Source organism: Polypterus senegalus, chromosome 12 (assembly GCF_016835505.1).
Source record: "Polypterus senegalus isolate Bchr_013 chromosome 12, ASM1683550v1, whole genome shotgun sequence".
NCBI classification, from domain to species: Eukaryota; Metazoa; Chordata; class Cladistia; order Polypteriformes; family Polypteridae; genus Polypterus; species Polypterus senegalus.
In genome coordinates, this window is record NC_053165.1 from 150,014,451 (window position 1) to 150,030,955 (window position 16,505).

Sequence of the window (16,505 nt, forward strand, 5' to 3'; positions counted from 1 at the left end):
TAGAGCAGCCTCACTCCTGATGCATTGATCATGTGCAGAATTCTAGCACCTCTTCTTTGTGTTCTGGGGCTCTGGGGAAAATTTAAGGGTGTAAGCTGCCTGTGTCTGAGTGGGTAGCCATTATCCCCTGGCACATTTAATCACACGATTGCTGGTACAATGAGTAGTATAGAGTACATGAAACACTGATGAGGATTCAGCCACTTACTTTATCAGCAAGCCTGCCTCCACGTACAGTATCCTCATGTCTGCCAAATCTAATTTGCTTCAAAATAAATGAATCACGGGTTACCGAGCTGACGGAGACATGTATCACAGATGACTTGTGCGTTAATGGAATGTAACGGTTTCCATTGGAAAAAGCAGCTTCATTCTCAATAGATGCCCTTATTGGAATATGAGTGCAGTAAAGTGATCAAATTGCATTAGCAGAATCGGACACTGCTGTAGATTGATACTTTTTGTTGGCAGAAACATGTTATGTTTAATGTACGTGCACCCACACCATACCAAAACTGGATATAATGCCTCCATTGCTCAGCTAATGGCTTCCAGAACAGCGTGCATGATGGAATGAAGTGTGGCTGAATATTCCTGACCGGCAGGTCAGTCCAGTAAGAAGTGAAAAGTAGCCCCAATAAAATGACGAAAAACCGAAAACGTTCTTCACCACAAATACACAGCATTGGCCTTCTTAAACGGGAACTTAAATACATGTGTCTGTCTTTCATATCCAACACTTGTGAGGTGTAATATTTTTGTCATGTTACCACACATTATAATAGGTGATATGAATTATCATCAAATAATTTATGTCTCTTTATTTATCTATTATATAATAAAACGCAAAGTTCTGAGTGTCCAGTCCCTTGGAGCAATCCAAATTGCCTTTGGTGTGAATTCCCAGTTTGCCTTTGGCGCCACAAAGAAAAAGGAAGTGCAAGTGTGAAATGCACAAAGAGGATTAAAGGCGATCACTTAGAGCAGGGGTGTCGAACTCCAGTCCTGGAGGGCCGCAGTGGCTGCAGGTTTTCATTCTATCCATCTTCTTAATTAGTGACCAGTTTTTGATGCTAATTAACTTCATTGGCCTTAGCTTTAATTAGCTTGACTCAGGCTCCTTGGTTGGTTTTTCCTTAATTAGCAGCCAGACAGTAATGAGACATAAAACAAGCAGGACATGACCAGCTCACCTGTACCCATCAAACAAAATCTGAAAATAAAGATGAAGGTCTCAGTAAGGTTGATCCCTCAGGTTACCAAAACATTTTAGGAGTTCTTAGAAAAAAACAAAATATCAACAGTTTTAGAAATGTCAGAGTAGCAACAAGCCATGGAATTGAATAACGGCTTTAATTAACAGCAAGAATTAGCTTCTCATTAAAGAACTGGTTAGAGTTTGAAGCCCCAATTTAGCTGGTCATCTGTTGGCTCGTTTTATGTCTCATTTCTGTTTGGCTGTCATTTAATGAAGAAAAGAATCAACTCAAAAGACTTAATCCTTAAAAACAGGGCTATTAAAATAGAGAGAAAAGAGGTTAATTAGCAGTGAATACTGGGCACTGATTAGGAAAAGGGTTAGAAAGAAAACCTGCACCCACTGTGGCCCTCCAGACCTGGAGTTTGACACCCGTGACTTAGAGAATCGCCTTCAAAGGCAGAAAGTATAAAACCGGACAGGAGGCAAGAAAGACACCTTGAAAATGAGAAGAATCTCTGCAGCAGGCTTTACAGGAACACGCTTGGGGCAAGGGAGCAACGGTGAAGAGACATTCATACACATGTACAGTAAATATAGGGGAGAGGTGCTGAAGATACACGCATAGAGCAAGAGGTAGCAAATATTTTTAAGTTATTCTATTAAATAGGTATGGTGGCTAGTTTTACTCTATTATAATAATGCATGCAAGTCATCATTTATCTGGTTTGGTTGCATTTCCCTACTTTATCAAGTGTGTCGTCGTTTCCCAGTTTGACGCATGTGTATACAACATTTCAGAGAGAGTTACCTTAAATATACACACATTCGCCCTTCAAGTTTTCTGTTATAAATCCCGTTGTTTATGTGGAAAGTTGCGTCCGCACGTTATGTGCCTCTTTTTGTGCGTACGCAAGGTTTGTAAATGAGGCCCCAGGACTGAGATGGTAAACTGATAAGGGGTCAGAATGTCAGGGTAAGGTCAATGACTTTCTGACCAAATGAAGTTTTAAGATGCGTTTTTAAAAGATTGAATTGAGTCAGCTGATCTCATTAATTTAAGGAGGTCCTTCCAAAGTCGAAGGCTCCGTCGCCCATACGGCACAGGTTAGTTTGGAGCACAACAAGAGTGCCAGAATCGGTGGAACCTTGGTGGGCGAACAGGAGCATAGAGATGTAGAAGTTTACTGAGTAATTTTTAGAAAGACGATGCAGTGTACATTCAATAAGTTTTTAGACTGTCCAGATTGTGGTTCTGCTTTTTGTAACGGCGCATTCGTGTTCGTGTAGCGGTATTACGGCTCTACCAGTAGTACTGAGATTTTGAACTCTCACATATGGTCACAATTTGTTTAGTGAGGTTGAAAGAAGGGTTGTGTGTAAGCAGAAATGAAAACTGTCCACTTTAAGGCCGATGCCAGCTTCTTGGTACATCAGTATATGAAACCCTGCAGGTGTTAATGGCAGGTGCCCACTGAACAAGGGCATTTCTCATGAGAGCTGCCATTCAGCTCTCACCGAAGATCTAAACATGTGAAATGTCAATTTGTTTAGATGGGTTGTGTCCCGAGCCGACTTATTATCTTTTTAATTGGAGAGAAGCTTTCTTGTTTTATTTATACATGTAGCCACTTTGAGATTGAAGCCATTCATTCACTCAAATATTTATTCATTTAGGCAGGTTTGTTTGTTGCTTATTTAATTAAAGCACTCTGAAGGGCGTTCTGGCAACACACACACAGAGCTTTTGTAATGCAATATGTTGAAATGCAGATTGCATTCATCTTGGTGTTCTCCTGCGTTTAGACTAATAATGTGCCCTATTCTTAGCCCATCCCCAGTCTCCCGGGTCCGTGTTGTCCTACTTTGCAACTGTAGATCTCTGTTTCCCAGTCCCTTTCTGAAATATTACAGCCAGCCAAGGAAGGCTAGTAATGGCTGACACTGCACCACACCGCACCCTTCCTGTAGACAAATGCTGCACTGTGCTGCCTCCTTAGAAAAGGAAACTCGGAATCTAGTGAGAAGTACAATATTTAAAATGTTGTTTCCTACAGAGTGTGTTAATGTTCAAAGGTGCCTTTCATTTTATATTTCAAAGCCCAAGTTCTATGTCCTAATGACCTTTTATAAAAAGTGCATTTCCCTTCAAGTTAAGGTTTGTTTTAGTGTGTAGTGTAATGCAGAAGATGGAAAGATGGAACTTGGGACAAGGGTATTGAAAATAAACAAAAAGAAGGAAAGTAATGCCAATCTTGATCTGAGTTGGCACTTTTAGTGGCACACAAAAGAGGCTGTGTCTGTTGTGCTGGGTTAGGGTCAATGAAGCAGTGTCTATGACCTGCACAAAGGAGACACTCATACGGCTCAGGTGGTCACGCCTTATCTTAATGGCTTTACTCGGTTTGGGTGAAATCAAAGCTTAAAGAAGTATCTGGGGATGAATAAATGTGCACATGTTCTTCTGAAATGTAACAAATATGCTGTAGTTAGTCTGTGTCTGGGCGGCACGGTGGCGCAGTGGTAGCGCTGCTGCCTCGCAGTTAGGAGACCCGGATTTGCTTCTGGGTCCTCCCTGCCTGGAGTTTGCATGTTCTCCCCGTGTCTGCGTGGGTGTCCTCCGGGTGCTCCAGTTTTCCTCCCACAGTCAAAAGACATGCAGGTTAGGTGGATTGGCGATCCTAAATTGTCCCTAGTGTGTGCTTGGTGTGTGGGTGTGTGTGTGCCCTGCGGTGGACTGGCGCCCTGCCTGGGGTTTGTTTCCTGCCTTGCGCCCTGTGTTGGCTGGGATTGGCTCCAGCAGACCCCCCCTTGACCCTGTAGTTAGGATATAGCTGGATGGATAGATGGATAGTCTGTGTCTTTGTACCTGTATTAACAGTTTTTGTTTCTATGCAGGCCGATGAAGAGAGGAATTATCATATTTTCTATCAACTGTGCGCATCATCAAACTTGCCGGAGCTTAAAGTCCTCAAGCTAGGTAAAGTATTAGTAGTTTTGTATTTGCTTTGTCAACCAGCTCATCTTTGTTGTGCTTATATATGCCTTCTGTGGAAAGTTTTCACGTACGATTCCCCAAGAGGACCTCACTTTCTTGCCCTACCCTAAAGACATGGCCTGCATCAGCGTTTGGTTCATCCAGTAGTGGCAGTTCTAACTTACCAGAAATGACCCACTAGGCACTCGGCTTTCCACACCATCAAGTTGGACTTCTCTAATATTTAAAGTATGAGAGAAAGCTGAGATCATTTCGGCCCCAAGGCCTTTTATCATTTGCTTTTCCAGATTAAAAACTGCATTGGTGAATGCTAGCATGCAGAGTGAACCAGCTACTAGATGGTTTGAGAAGACGTTCGCACCTATACTTGGGTCCGGACAACTGATTTCCATGTCGGGACTGCTGCAGATGCCCACCAGCATCTTCTCTGACTTTTCCCTGCTCAGGCATGGCCTTCTGGTTGGGGAAAGGGCCAGGTCGCAGAGGAGTGCTTTGTGGTGTTTAGTTGGCATTAAGGTCGGTGGACCACTTTGACATGTGTTCAAGGCCAGCATACTGTAGGTTGTCTCAGTGGGGCAATGGAGTCATCGGTTTGTAGTTTTTTATTCTTCTTTGTGATTTAATGCACCTTTTTTGACTTTTCTGTATAATTTCAGCTGTGGTGGGATCCCAGTTGTGTTCATTAATGCACACACATACACACACACGTTTTTATACACAGTCTGTCTGTCCAAATAGTTCAAAGCAGGCTCGGGGATAAAGCATTCAGCTGAAATTACAAAGGAGCCCAAATGGCCTTCAGTGTTGAATGCTTTGATTCTCTTTAAATGGATTTATTCAACCACAATGAATAACTACTGTAACAAGTTGCCAGAAATCTGCCCCTGAGCTCCTATGACCAACAGCTTTTTATCTCTACCACCTTTTAGTGTTGTACAATGTTTATTTGCCACTGCCCTCTTATGTCAACCATTGTTCTAGCCTCATCTCAGGGTCATGTGACGACTAAACACGTTTGAACCCGAGCGTTGCATGTTCTTTAGATGTCTGTCATGCTAGCTATTAACAGTTGTGGAGGAGATTGTAGTATCTCGATCAGCATGTTTAGACCGGGCTGGGCTCACTGGCAACACGGGCAGCAGACAGAATCCTGGGAAATGACTGCAGTGGCAGATGATCACAAAGTATGTGTTGTTTTTTTAAGTTTTGAGAAGATACAAATAGGTTTTTGTTGCTTGGCAACTGCAAATAGAGCCTTCTGTTGTCCAAGTGATTTCTTTGGTTCCATATCTAAATGATTGTGATTAGTGATGATGACTGAGGGGAACGTGTAGCGTGCGTTTTTCTCAAATATCATGTGAATTGCTACAACGGTGACCAGTTTTGATTTCTTTTTTTTTTGGTATGGTTTTGTGTTCACCTCATGTTTTCTCAGCAGAGAGGTTAGATTAGAAAAAAGAATGCTGATCTGCCTCTCTTGTTTTAATAGAACCCACAGACACTTTTAATTAACAGAAAAATGTGTTTAGTTTCTGGTGACAGCTACAGCAGGAGATGTGCTCCTCTCAGAGTCCTTCATCCATCTTTAACGCATCCAGATTGAAGATCAAGGCATTTACACAGCATGCCGGTATTCTGACTTTGCTAATATATCGGATCGTATACATATAAATAGACAGATCGTGTGACAATTGTAGAGGGCGTAGCAGCCACTCAACCTGACACACTCTGATGTAGGAGGCACTTCTAAAAACACACATTTTTTAAAATTTTTTCTTCACCTCATGGGAAACGCCTTCCCCATTTCCCACAGGCACAGCACAGTCCCACTAAGCACAATCATAGCATAATACTCTTTTTCTCTGTTCTTTTCGTTCCCCTCCACTCCTCCTCGGCAAGCTTCGTTTGCCGACTCTGGGTCACCAAGTACTTATTGTCTGGCTCGTTTTATATGTTAACTGGAAGTATTCCAGGTGCTTGATGACCTAATTCCAGCAGAACCTCCGGGTGTGGAGAAAGGATCACCCATACGGGCTCTGGAGCAGCTGCAGCAACCCCTGGCAGCGGCCTCAGATCCCATCAGGGCTGTAGACAACGCCATCTCCCATGAAGCTCTGCGGGAGTCTGTGTCACTACTGCAACCCATGGAGGCTGCCATCTAGCGTCCCGGGGGGCATAATGTTCTACCAATGCTTGCTTCTCCGCGAAGTGGCGTCCCATCTGTGACAATAGATAGATATACTTTATTTATCTCCAAGGGGAAAACTTTACAGAATTGCAAAAAAAAAAAAACAATATAATAAGCAAATGGCAACCCCCCACCAACAAGCACAAAAACTTCTGTCACGGATAATAGAGAACTGCCGCTGTCAAAAACCGGCTTGTAGGTGAGAGTACGCTGGTCAGACATGTCCAGTGCCTCAGGTTTCCATTTATAGGCCTTAACACTTGAAAACACTCCTGCGTCGACTTACGGCCGACCAAGTTGAGGAGATTCTTACTTACGACCCAAATGCATAGGAAGATGATAGGATAATAATGTTCTAGAAATCACCAAAACCAGCAGCGGCAATAAATCTTTAGTTGTTGTTATTTCACAGGGACTTGTATGTTTTCTGACACTTGGAGGGGCCGTTAAGGTTGGTCTGGAGGTGCCTGGAATATAAAATGGTGCCAAAATATGAAAATAATGATAAAACAATAATAAAAAAAGTTATAGATTATATGAAATAAACAAGAAAGGAAGAAAATGAATGTGCCCAACCAAGTTTACAACAGATGTACAGTATGTATAATTCACAGCTTTGTAAAGCAGTGGAACTGCTAGGTCTCCAGCCTGCCGGCGTAATTCCCTGAAGCAGGCTGTATGTTTGCAAAGGTGGTTTTTGTTTCCAGTATGGAGTGTCTTCATATGGTTTGTATTTGATGTTTGTTTGTGGGTGCATCTCAATAATTAAGACCTGAGCCTTGTTTGAGAATGTAAAAAATATCGGGGAACTTCTATGTTTTTATTCTTATTTCTTCATGTTTCACAGTACGTTAGACACTGAAACACAAGCCATCTTGTATTAATATAGCAGCTATCATAAAAGTTCATTCACACTTCCAACTATGTAGATCAATGTCAGTGTGTGCCGACAAAATGACATGCTTTTGATGTCACACCATGCTACTGTGCTTCTCTGGAGATCTGTCCAGATGCTTCCAGATTTTTGTGTCCTTGTTGACTGCACACACAATGCGCATAGGTTAGGTGACATTCCGCAGTATGATAGGACAGCCATTCACTTAACATAATTTTGACTCACCCTCTGTATGTAAACACTGATGGAACTGCTATGTATGTACCTTGTGACAGATAGGGGGCCCTATTGCTCCCTTGAACCCCTGTCCAAGACTCCAGACACCAAGTAAAAGTCCAAAAGTTGACTTTATTTTTATAGCACAGTGCACAGAGCACCTTCCTCTCCACTATTCTCATAAATAAACACAATTTTTCTAATACAAACACAATCCACCACTCCCAGATGCGCTGCCAACCTTCCACCCAGCTCAGCTCAACGCTCTTTTTTTATAGTGTTTTGCCCTCTCTGTCCACGTGACTAGAAAAACTTCCGGGTCAGATAAAAATCCTTTTTCTTTACCCCGGAAGCACGTCATTCCCCTTGTCCATATGTACTTACAGGGCGTAGGGAAAATAGTCACTGCTCCTCCCTGCAGCGCCTTCTAATGGCCCCCATGGTATCCAGCAGGGCTGTAAAGGAAAACTCCCAACGTCCATAATTCCCTGCTGGCATTCGGGGCACCTCCATGCTGCAGGGAGGGCTCCACCTGGCGGCGTGGGGGTATTGGCCGGGATGAACGGCCGGCCATCTATCGCAACCTATATACAAGTTTTATGGACAGTTTATGTGCCACATATGGTACATGTGTCGAACATGATGGCGAACCGGTTGAGACATTCCTGTAAATCATCTTGCACATATGAAATATATTTTGTGAATAAATTGTTTCCGCCATTCAAATGTTAACATTGGCCTATACTGTATATAATATAGTGTTATATATCATATTTATGTTTGTGTGTGTGTGTGTATATGTGTAGTGTGCACATTACATCTTTTCAGAAATGTTGGAGACTTAAGAAAGCACCACATAAAGTTTGTGAGTCATTCACCTTCATTAACTTTATCCCCATATTTCTTTTTTGTTTTTCAGAAGGTATGTTATTTCAGGTTTAAGAAGTGAATGGAAGTTCAGTTCTTTAAATGTCACACTGTTGCTCTCTTTCTGCTAGACTCTGTAAAAGTCTGTGCTGCCCAGTGCCCCCATGGGTCATCCGACTGCCATCAATGGTCTGTCCTGTAGCTTAGTGGTAGTTCTAGAGAGACTCAGTTGAGTTAGCTGGGTATTCATACCACTAGGGAGAAAAAGCAGTTTATGGACTTAACATTAAAAAGAGTATCCATTCTTTCTATGGTACTATATCTTTTCTCATAAATAAAGGACTTCTGTCCATTGGGTGAAAAGTTTTTCTAATGCTTGTGTGATTTTGTTTTCATAAAAAATATATACCTTAATTATAAGTGCTCTTTCAAACCGCTCCTTTTCACATACCTAATAACTTTTCACTGCATTACAGTAACTCTGTAGCATTGGATGAACCCCATCTTGAGTCCTAGCTTTGTCTTTCTTTACTCTCAAAGGAGAAAAGTTGCTAGATGTCTCTCACAGTTGTCTTCCTGCTTTCTGCAGCTTGTTACACACTGAGTTAGCTGCTACTCTTACATTTATGAAAAGGCCGATTGTGAATGCTGTAGGTGACGGCATGTTCTCTGTTTCTTTTGCTCCTTAGAAAACATGCGGTTTTTCTGGGTAGGCAACAGCATGATGTAACTGAGACATTTCAGTTAAGTCTATTTTATCTGTGACATATCTCATTTCCCGTCATTCAGATATTTTTATGTTTCTCAAACTGGGTCATAAATTATAACTAAAATTGTTGTGCATGATTTTTTTTATGCAAATCGGTGGCTTTCTTTACAGAGTCAAGTTCTGCATGTTGTCTAAAATTTTGTGGAGGAAGTCAAATATGACCCTCAGCTTCTAGCACAGTATGAACCACAAACCCGATTCTCTCTTTAATTCCTTTGAATATTATTTTTTTGGCTTTCCACTCCACCAAATCCATCATCCCGCCCACTCTTGGTTGATCCTGCTTGTATCTTCACTTACATTAGCTTGTCTCCATTAGAATTTGTCAGGTAGAATTAGGTATTTTGTCAAAAAAAAAAAAAATATTGCTTTTATGGGTACGTATGAATAAAATGAGGAAGCACCTACTGACTGTCTGTAATCTGTGTGTCTGCATGAAACCACTCAACTCCTTGAGGACTGATAACATTTTAGACATAGTTATTCTTCAGACAGATTTGTTTAGAAAATCTTTACATTTTCATTGAGATCTCTGAAATGGATTGCAACGCAATCAGTTTTGAAGTTATAAGATAAAAAGCTCCCATTTATAAATCATTGGCAAATTTTTTGAAATCATGCTTTAAAATAGAGGATCTGAATAAGCGATTTACTGTTTCAGATTTGCCTTCTCAGAAGATATTTCAGCTTTTTTATATTTTCTTTTTGTACATGTCCATTTGCAGCTTATGATTTCAAAACACATCCCCAATGCAAGTTATTGAAATTGGCTAATAAGTGCCTGTGGACAACAAAAACCCAGCGCAAACAGAACTTTGTAAAACTTGTACTGCTCCTCACTCTCTTTCTAGTTTGCCAGTGAATTCTCATATTGGTACTCTCTGAGCTACCATGCTGACTCGATGTTTTATCGTGTAAGGTCCCATGGTGACCCTATCTTCCTCTTTTATACTTCTTTTTTATTGTGTAGACTTAAATAGCATGTCTAAAATCCCACACACTTACCTCTCTATGATTGGGTAATTTAGCACTTCCTCCACTTTTACCTACTAAATCTATAACTTCAGACAATTAGAATGAAGAAAGATTCGGGAGTTAACTTACACATTTAATTGTGTATTATTAATAAAATGCCCAAAAATATGAAGAAAGCAGAATACTATCTAAATATTGGCATCCGTACCCTTACAGCCTAAGTGGCAGTGCCCATAGACGGCTCTCAGCTTATCTTCAGTCTGGCTTGCTTTGCTGCCACATCCTTTGAATGCCTGTCTCAGTATGGCTGCCAAGACAGAGTCGTCTTCATTATGGTCTTCTCTTCATGGCCAGATGATGAGAGAGAGAGAGAGCGAGGTATAGATAACGTGACCAACTTTATATCATTCTTACTACAACACCTAAACCAATGGGGTGTTGTACATAATGGACTATGATCCAAAACCAATCTGAAACAGCCATGCTTTAGACCAATAGAATTAACTTATCTGTGCCCTCTTGACTAGTTACCAATGAAAGCTCACGGGTACAACTTGCCCTCCATTTACTTTATTTAGGCCTTCCTGTAGGTATTGACTTATTGGTTCTGTCGAAACACAGTCGCCCTTTGCCAAGCTGGTCTGATTCTCCATCCCCCTCACCATAAATGTGTCATCCTGAGTCCGTCCTAAAGACTTGAGGGTTTGGTTAGGTGAACATCAAAGCATCGCTGTTCTCATCATTGAAGTAAAACATGTCTCCTGAAACACTAATGTTACATTTGCTTAGTCTAGCCTATAAATAAAGACATACAAAATATTTATCAACTGATATGCTAGAAATCTACAGGACTTTAGTGAGACCAGATTTGTTTTATGGGTTGGAGACGCTGGCTCTGACCAGATGGCATCTTTTAACTCTGCCTCCTCCAGCTATGTCTCCTGCTAAGATTTGCTTTGGGTGTGACAAGGATGGACAGGTTTAGAAATGAGGACATTAGAAGGTCAGGTCAGGTTGATAGAGACGAGATTGCGTTGGTTTGGACATGTGCAGAGGAGAGATGCTGGGTATATTGGGCAAAGGGTGCTAAGGATAGAAGAGAAGAGGACAAGAGGAAGGCCTAAGAGAATGTTTATGGATGTGGTAAGAGAGGACGTGCAGGTGATGGGTGTGAAAGAGCTAGATAGATAGATATTTTATTTTATTAATCCCAGGGGGAAATTCACATACTCCAGCAGCAGCATACTGATAAAAAACAATATTAAATTAAAGAGTGATAACAATGCAGGTATAACAGACAGACAATAACTTTGTATGATGCTAACGTTAACCCCACCCCCCCGGATCGAATTGAAGAGTCGCATAGTGTGGGGTCTTCTCAGTCTGTCAGTGGAGCAGGACGGTGACAGCAGTCTGTCACTGAAGCTGCTCCTCTGTCTGGAGATGATCCTGTTCAGTGGATGCAGTGGATTCTCCATGATTGACAGGAGCCTGCTCAGTGCCCGTTGTTCTGCTACGGATGTCAGACTGTCCAGCTCCGTGTCTACAATAGAGCCTGTCTTCCTGACCAGTTTTTCCAGACGTGAGGCATCTCTCTTCTATATGCTACCTCCCCAGCACACCGCCGCATAGAAGAGGGTGCTCGCCACAACCGTCTGATAGAACATCTGCAGCATCTTATTGCAGATGTTGAAGGACGCCGGCCTTCTAAGGAAGTATAGTCAACTCTGTCCTTTCTTACACAGAACATCAGTATTGGCAGATGTAGAGGACAGAAAGAGATGGAAAAAGATGGTCCACTGTGACAACCCCTAGCGGGAGCAGCCAGAAGAAGAGAAGATGCTAGAAATCACTCCACCACCCTGTGGTGTGGTCTCTGTCTTAGAGCTAGTTCATATACCCTTATCAGTAAGAAAGATCTTGCAAGAAAGATGACTGGTCATGTGCCAGGTGGTTCATAGTATGGCCCAACCACCAGTGGACCGAGAACCACGTAGCTAAAGTTTTAAACCCATCCTCAAATGTGATAGATTTCTACTACTTTTTGTGGCTTGTCTGTATCTTGCAATTAAAAAAAAAAATGACTCATTGCAACATGTCTTGTGTAGGACTAAGCGTGAGTCAGCATGGGCAGTTATAGTGAGACCTCTGCTTGGATGCGTCGTGTTGCAATGGCCTCCTGGGAGCTCAGTAGGAGCTGTTGTGTAGGAGACAAAGAGCACTTGTGACGTATTGTTATTTGATGGATGGTTATTGAAATGGAAGGAAATAAATAGGAGGACTGCTGGTAAATCTCAATCTGGACTTTGCCACAGTATATCACTTATAGGCGGGCACTACTGCCTCATAGCTACAAAGTCCTGGGTTCAAATTCCTGCCCGCACTGTCTGTGTGGAAGTGTGTTGGTGCCCTGTCTGTAGCTGGTCCTTACCTTGTGCCCATTGCTGTTTTTGACCATATAACAAAACAGAAAAAAACAAGACACTGATAGGGTCCACCAAATCCCTAAGACACCACCAGCCCTTAGGGGGCATTCTAGTGTTATATCTTTCTAGATAGATGGATGCTTTATTAATCCCAAGGGGAAATTCACATACTCCAGCAACAGAAGTTTTAGCAGAGGTCAGACTAGCACTGACCTGAAAAAAGATGCCAAGGTATCCGAAGTAAAGATTCACTGGTGATAGGAATTTCAGCCAGCTTGGAGTGAGTGACAAAAGGAAAGGGGAGAAAGTGTTTCTTTTGTGTTTGAGGTAGAGAAGTGGGTGAGCCTCTCCACCCTGCATAAAGGGATCAGCATCTGTGAAGGTAGGTCAACGCAGGCTGCACTGTTATCGTTTTGATTTTCTTTTTATTTAATATCTGTTGTTTTTCCACTTCCTCTCCCCTTCCCTTGAGGTTTTAATAAATGTACAATTATTGATGCGTTTTTCCTCCTTGGCATAATTCTGGGAATTGAGTGTACCACTGAGTGTGCCCCTCCTGTTACAGCACCGCCTTAGCCTCCATATACAGTTTATCTATGCGGTGTTGTGGCGCCTCTGGCTATAAACCTTGACGCTGTTAGTTTGGCCGCCAACACAGAATCATTGCGTGTCTGTGAGGAGATGCCAGTATGCTGCCATTGCACAAATACAATGAGGTGAAAACAGATTTATTTTATTTTTTTTTACATAGGAGGAATTACGATAGATCCAGAAAAGTATTCAAGCCTCTTCAATTTCTGCACACTTTGTGTTGTACATTTCAAATGGGTAAATTTGCTGTATTTCCCCACCAATCTGCACTTAGTGACAACATTAAAACACATTTTCAGAAAGGTTTGCAATTTTTTTACAACTCAAAATCCGATATCTCTCTGTCTCTCACAGAAGTATTTAGACCCTTGGCTGTGGCACTCCAAACTTTGGTCACATCCACGCTGTTTGCTTTAATTCACCCTGAGATGTGTTCAGAACTTGACTGGGGTCCACCGTTGGCAAATTGAATTGATTGGACATCATTTACAAAGGCACACTCCAGAGGTGGGCAGAGTCAGTCCTGGAGGGCCGCAGTGGCTGCAGGTTTTTGTTCCAACACAATTCGCTTAATAAGAAGAACTTCTGCTTCATTTTTGTTGTCTCGTACGTTAAGATTTTGAACCCTTATTACTTATTTTAGTCTTAAACAGCTGTATTTTGGTTTTTAATTGCTCCTTAATAGCAATAAGATGCGAATGACAAGGGAAACCAGCATTTCTCCATTTAGCTTTTCCATTGACACCTCTTTGGTTTAGTGAAATACTTGGAAGGAAAGTGAAGAGGAAAAAAAAAGTGAAGGACTGAGAATCAGTTTTAGACTTCAGATCATTTGGGTGATATCCTTAAAAAGGGGGGAAAAAAATCTAGGATGTGAGAATGAACTGACATGGCAGATCTAAAGCACTAACAAGCCATGACATTAAGTCATTAGAAAGGATTGTTTTCTAATTAAGCTACTTGTTTGGAACAAAAACCTGCAGCCACTGCGGACCTCCAAGACTGACTTTGCCCACCCCTGGTATATAAGGTCCTCCAGTTCACACTGCATGTCAGGACAAAAAACAATCCTTGAAGTTCATGGAACTCTCTGTGGACCTTCACAATCAAATGTGGTGAGGCAGAGATCAGGAAAATGGGATCAAACCTTTTCTAAAGTTTTGAGTGTTCCCAGGGGCACAGTGGGCTCAATAATTGTGAAATAGCTGAAGGTTGGAAGCATCAGGACTCTTCTTAAAGTTGGCCATATGGCCAAACTGAGTAACCAGACAAGAAGGGACTTGGTCAAGAAAGTGATCAAGAACCCAATGGTCACTCTAATAGAGCTTTAGGAGTCCTATGCTGAGATAAGGGAATCTGTCTAATGGACAACCTTCTTAGTAGCACTCCATCAATCAGGTGTTTATGGTGGAGTGGATTGACAGGAGCCACTTGTGAGTAATGGGTTAACTTGATGTTATTTTAGAAGAATTAAGTGGATAGGGCTGGCGAACTTTGTTGGGATGAATGACCTGTTCTTGTCCACATTATTCTAACTAGACTAGACCAGGTATATGAAAGTTTAAAGCAAGGGTGTCCAACTCCAGTCCAGGTGGGCTGCAGTGGCTGCAGGTTTTCATTCTACCCATCTTCTTAATTAGTGACCAGTTTTTGCTGCTGATTATCTTGTTTTGCCTTAGTTAGCCCCTTAGTAGTTGTTCCTTAATGAGCAGCCAAACAATAATGAGACACAAAACAAGCCTCCACATGACCAGCTCACCTGAAAATAAAAAAGGTGAAGGTCTCGGTCATGTTAGTATGCTCAGGTCACCAGAACATCTTGATGGTGGTCTTAGAAGGAACAGAAAATCAACAGTCTGCTGTGGCAGAATGAAAGCAGCAACAAGTCATGATATTCGATAACAGCTTTAATTAACAGCAGGAATTGGCTTCTCATTTAGAAACTGGTTGGAGTGAAATTGGCTGGAGTTTGACGTTCCAGTTTAGCTCCTCATCTGTTGTCTCGTTTTACAGCTCATTTCTGCTTGGCTGCCATTTAATGAAGAAACAAATCAGTTCAGAGGACTAAATCCTTAAAAACAGGGCTATTAAAATGGAGGGAAAAGGAGTTAATTAGCAGTGAAACCCTGCTCGCTGATTAGGAAAAGGGTTAGATTGAAAACCTGTGGCCCACCAGGACCGGAATTGGACACCCCTGGAAAAAGATTGCCTGGTTTGATGAGACAAAAATTGAACTCTGACAGACACAGTATTTGGAGTTCTGCCAAAAGACCAAACACTGCTCATCACCCGTCCAGTAACATCCCCATAGTGAAATGTGGTGGTGGTGGTAGCATCATGCTATGGAGGTGGGTCTCAGCAATGGGAACAGAGAGGCGGTCAGAATAGAGGGAAGGATGAACGCAGCTAAATACAGAAAGGCCCTTGTGAGAAACCTGCTCCAGAGTGCATGCAACCTCAGACTGGGGCAACAGTTCTTATTTCAGCATGACCCGAAGCATATATCTAAGACAACTAAAGTGGCTCCAGGATAAGTATCTGAGTGACCCAGCCAAAGCCCAGACTTAAACCCCATGGATGGACCTGAAGATGGCAGTTTACAGAAGCTTCCGATCCAATATAACGGATCTTGAGATGATCTGCCAGGAAGAATGACATAAACCAGGTGTACAAAGCTTGTAGAGACTTACCAAGAAGACTCTAAGGAGATCCTAGAAAGTACTGATTTAATGGTCTGAATGCTGATATAAATGCAAGGATATCTCTCTATCTATCTATTATATAGTGTCTTTCATTATATAGTGCCTTTCATTTACATTTATCTATCTATCGATCGATCGAGAAGTCCATCAAAATGACACCTTTTTTTTGACTAACTAAAAAAGAATACAATATGCAAGCTTTCGAGGGAACAAATATGTAAAAGAAGGGGCCTGAGTTGCCTCAAAAACTTGCATATTGTAATCTTTTTTTAGTTAGCCAATAAAAGGTGTCATTTTGCTGGACTTCTCATTACATCCATAATGGCTAACACAGTACAATACTCCAGTACTACAGATTTTGATTTTGAATAAATTTGCAAACCTTTCTGAAAATAAGTTTTCACTTTGACATTATGGGTTACTGACTGTAGATTGGTGATACAATTAAATCTACAACACAATAAAACATGAAGAAAGTCAAGGGGTCTGAATACACTGTAACTAAATATTTGATTTGCCCTCATCAGATCCTAAATAAAAAAACAAAGTCTAACCTTGAGCTAATTTCTTCTGTATGTTGGTTTGTATTTTGGAAGCACAAAATATGTTCTCTCACTTGAGGTTAGATTTATTTTATTTTAGGTCTTGGTAAGGACCACATGAGTGTTAAAAACAAATAA

At 41.6% G+C, this 16,505-nt stretch overlaps 1 protein-coding gene across 17 annotated transcripts in view; it reads left to right on the forward strand.

Annotated features, from left to right (window-relative positions):
* myo5aa (myosin VAa) overlaps positions 1-16,505 on the forward strand; it is a 239,628-nt gene that overhangs the window by 97,075 nt on the left and 126,048 nt on the right. For all 17 annotated transcript variants that reach the window (XM_039770291.1, XM_039770295.1, XM_039770296.1 and 14 more), the window contains exon 7: positions 4,097-4,178. In XM_039770291.1, the coding sequence (XP_039626225.1) occupies positions 4,097-4,178 (82 nt within the window). The remainder of the gene's footprint in view (positions 1-4,096; positions 4,179-16,505) is intronic.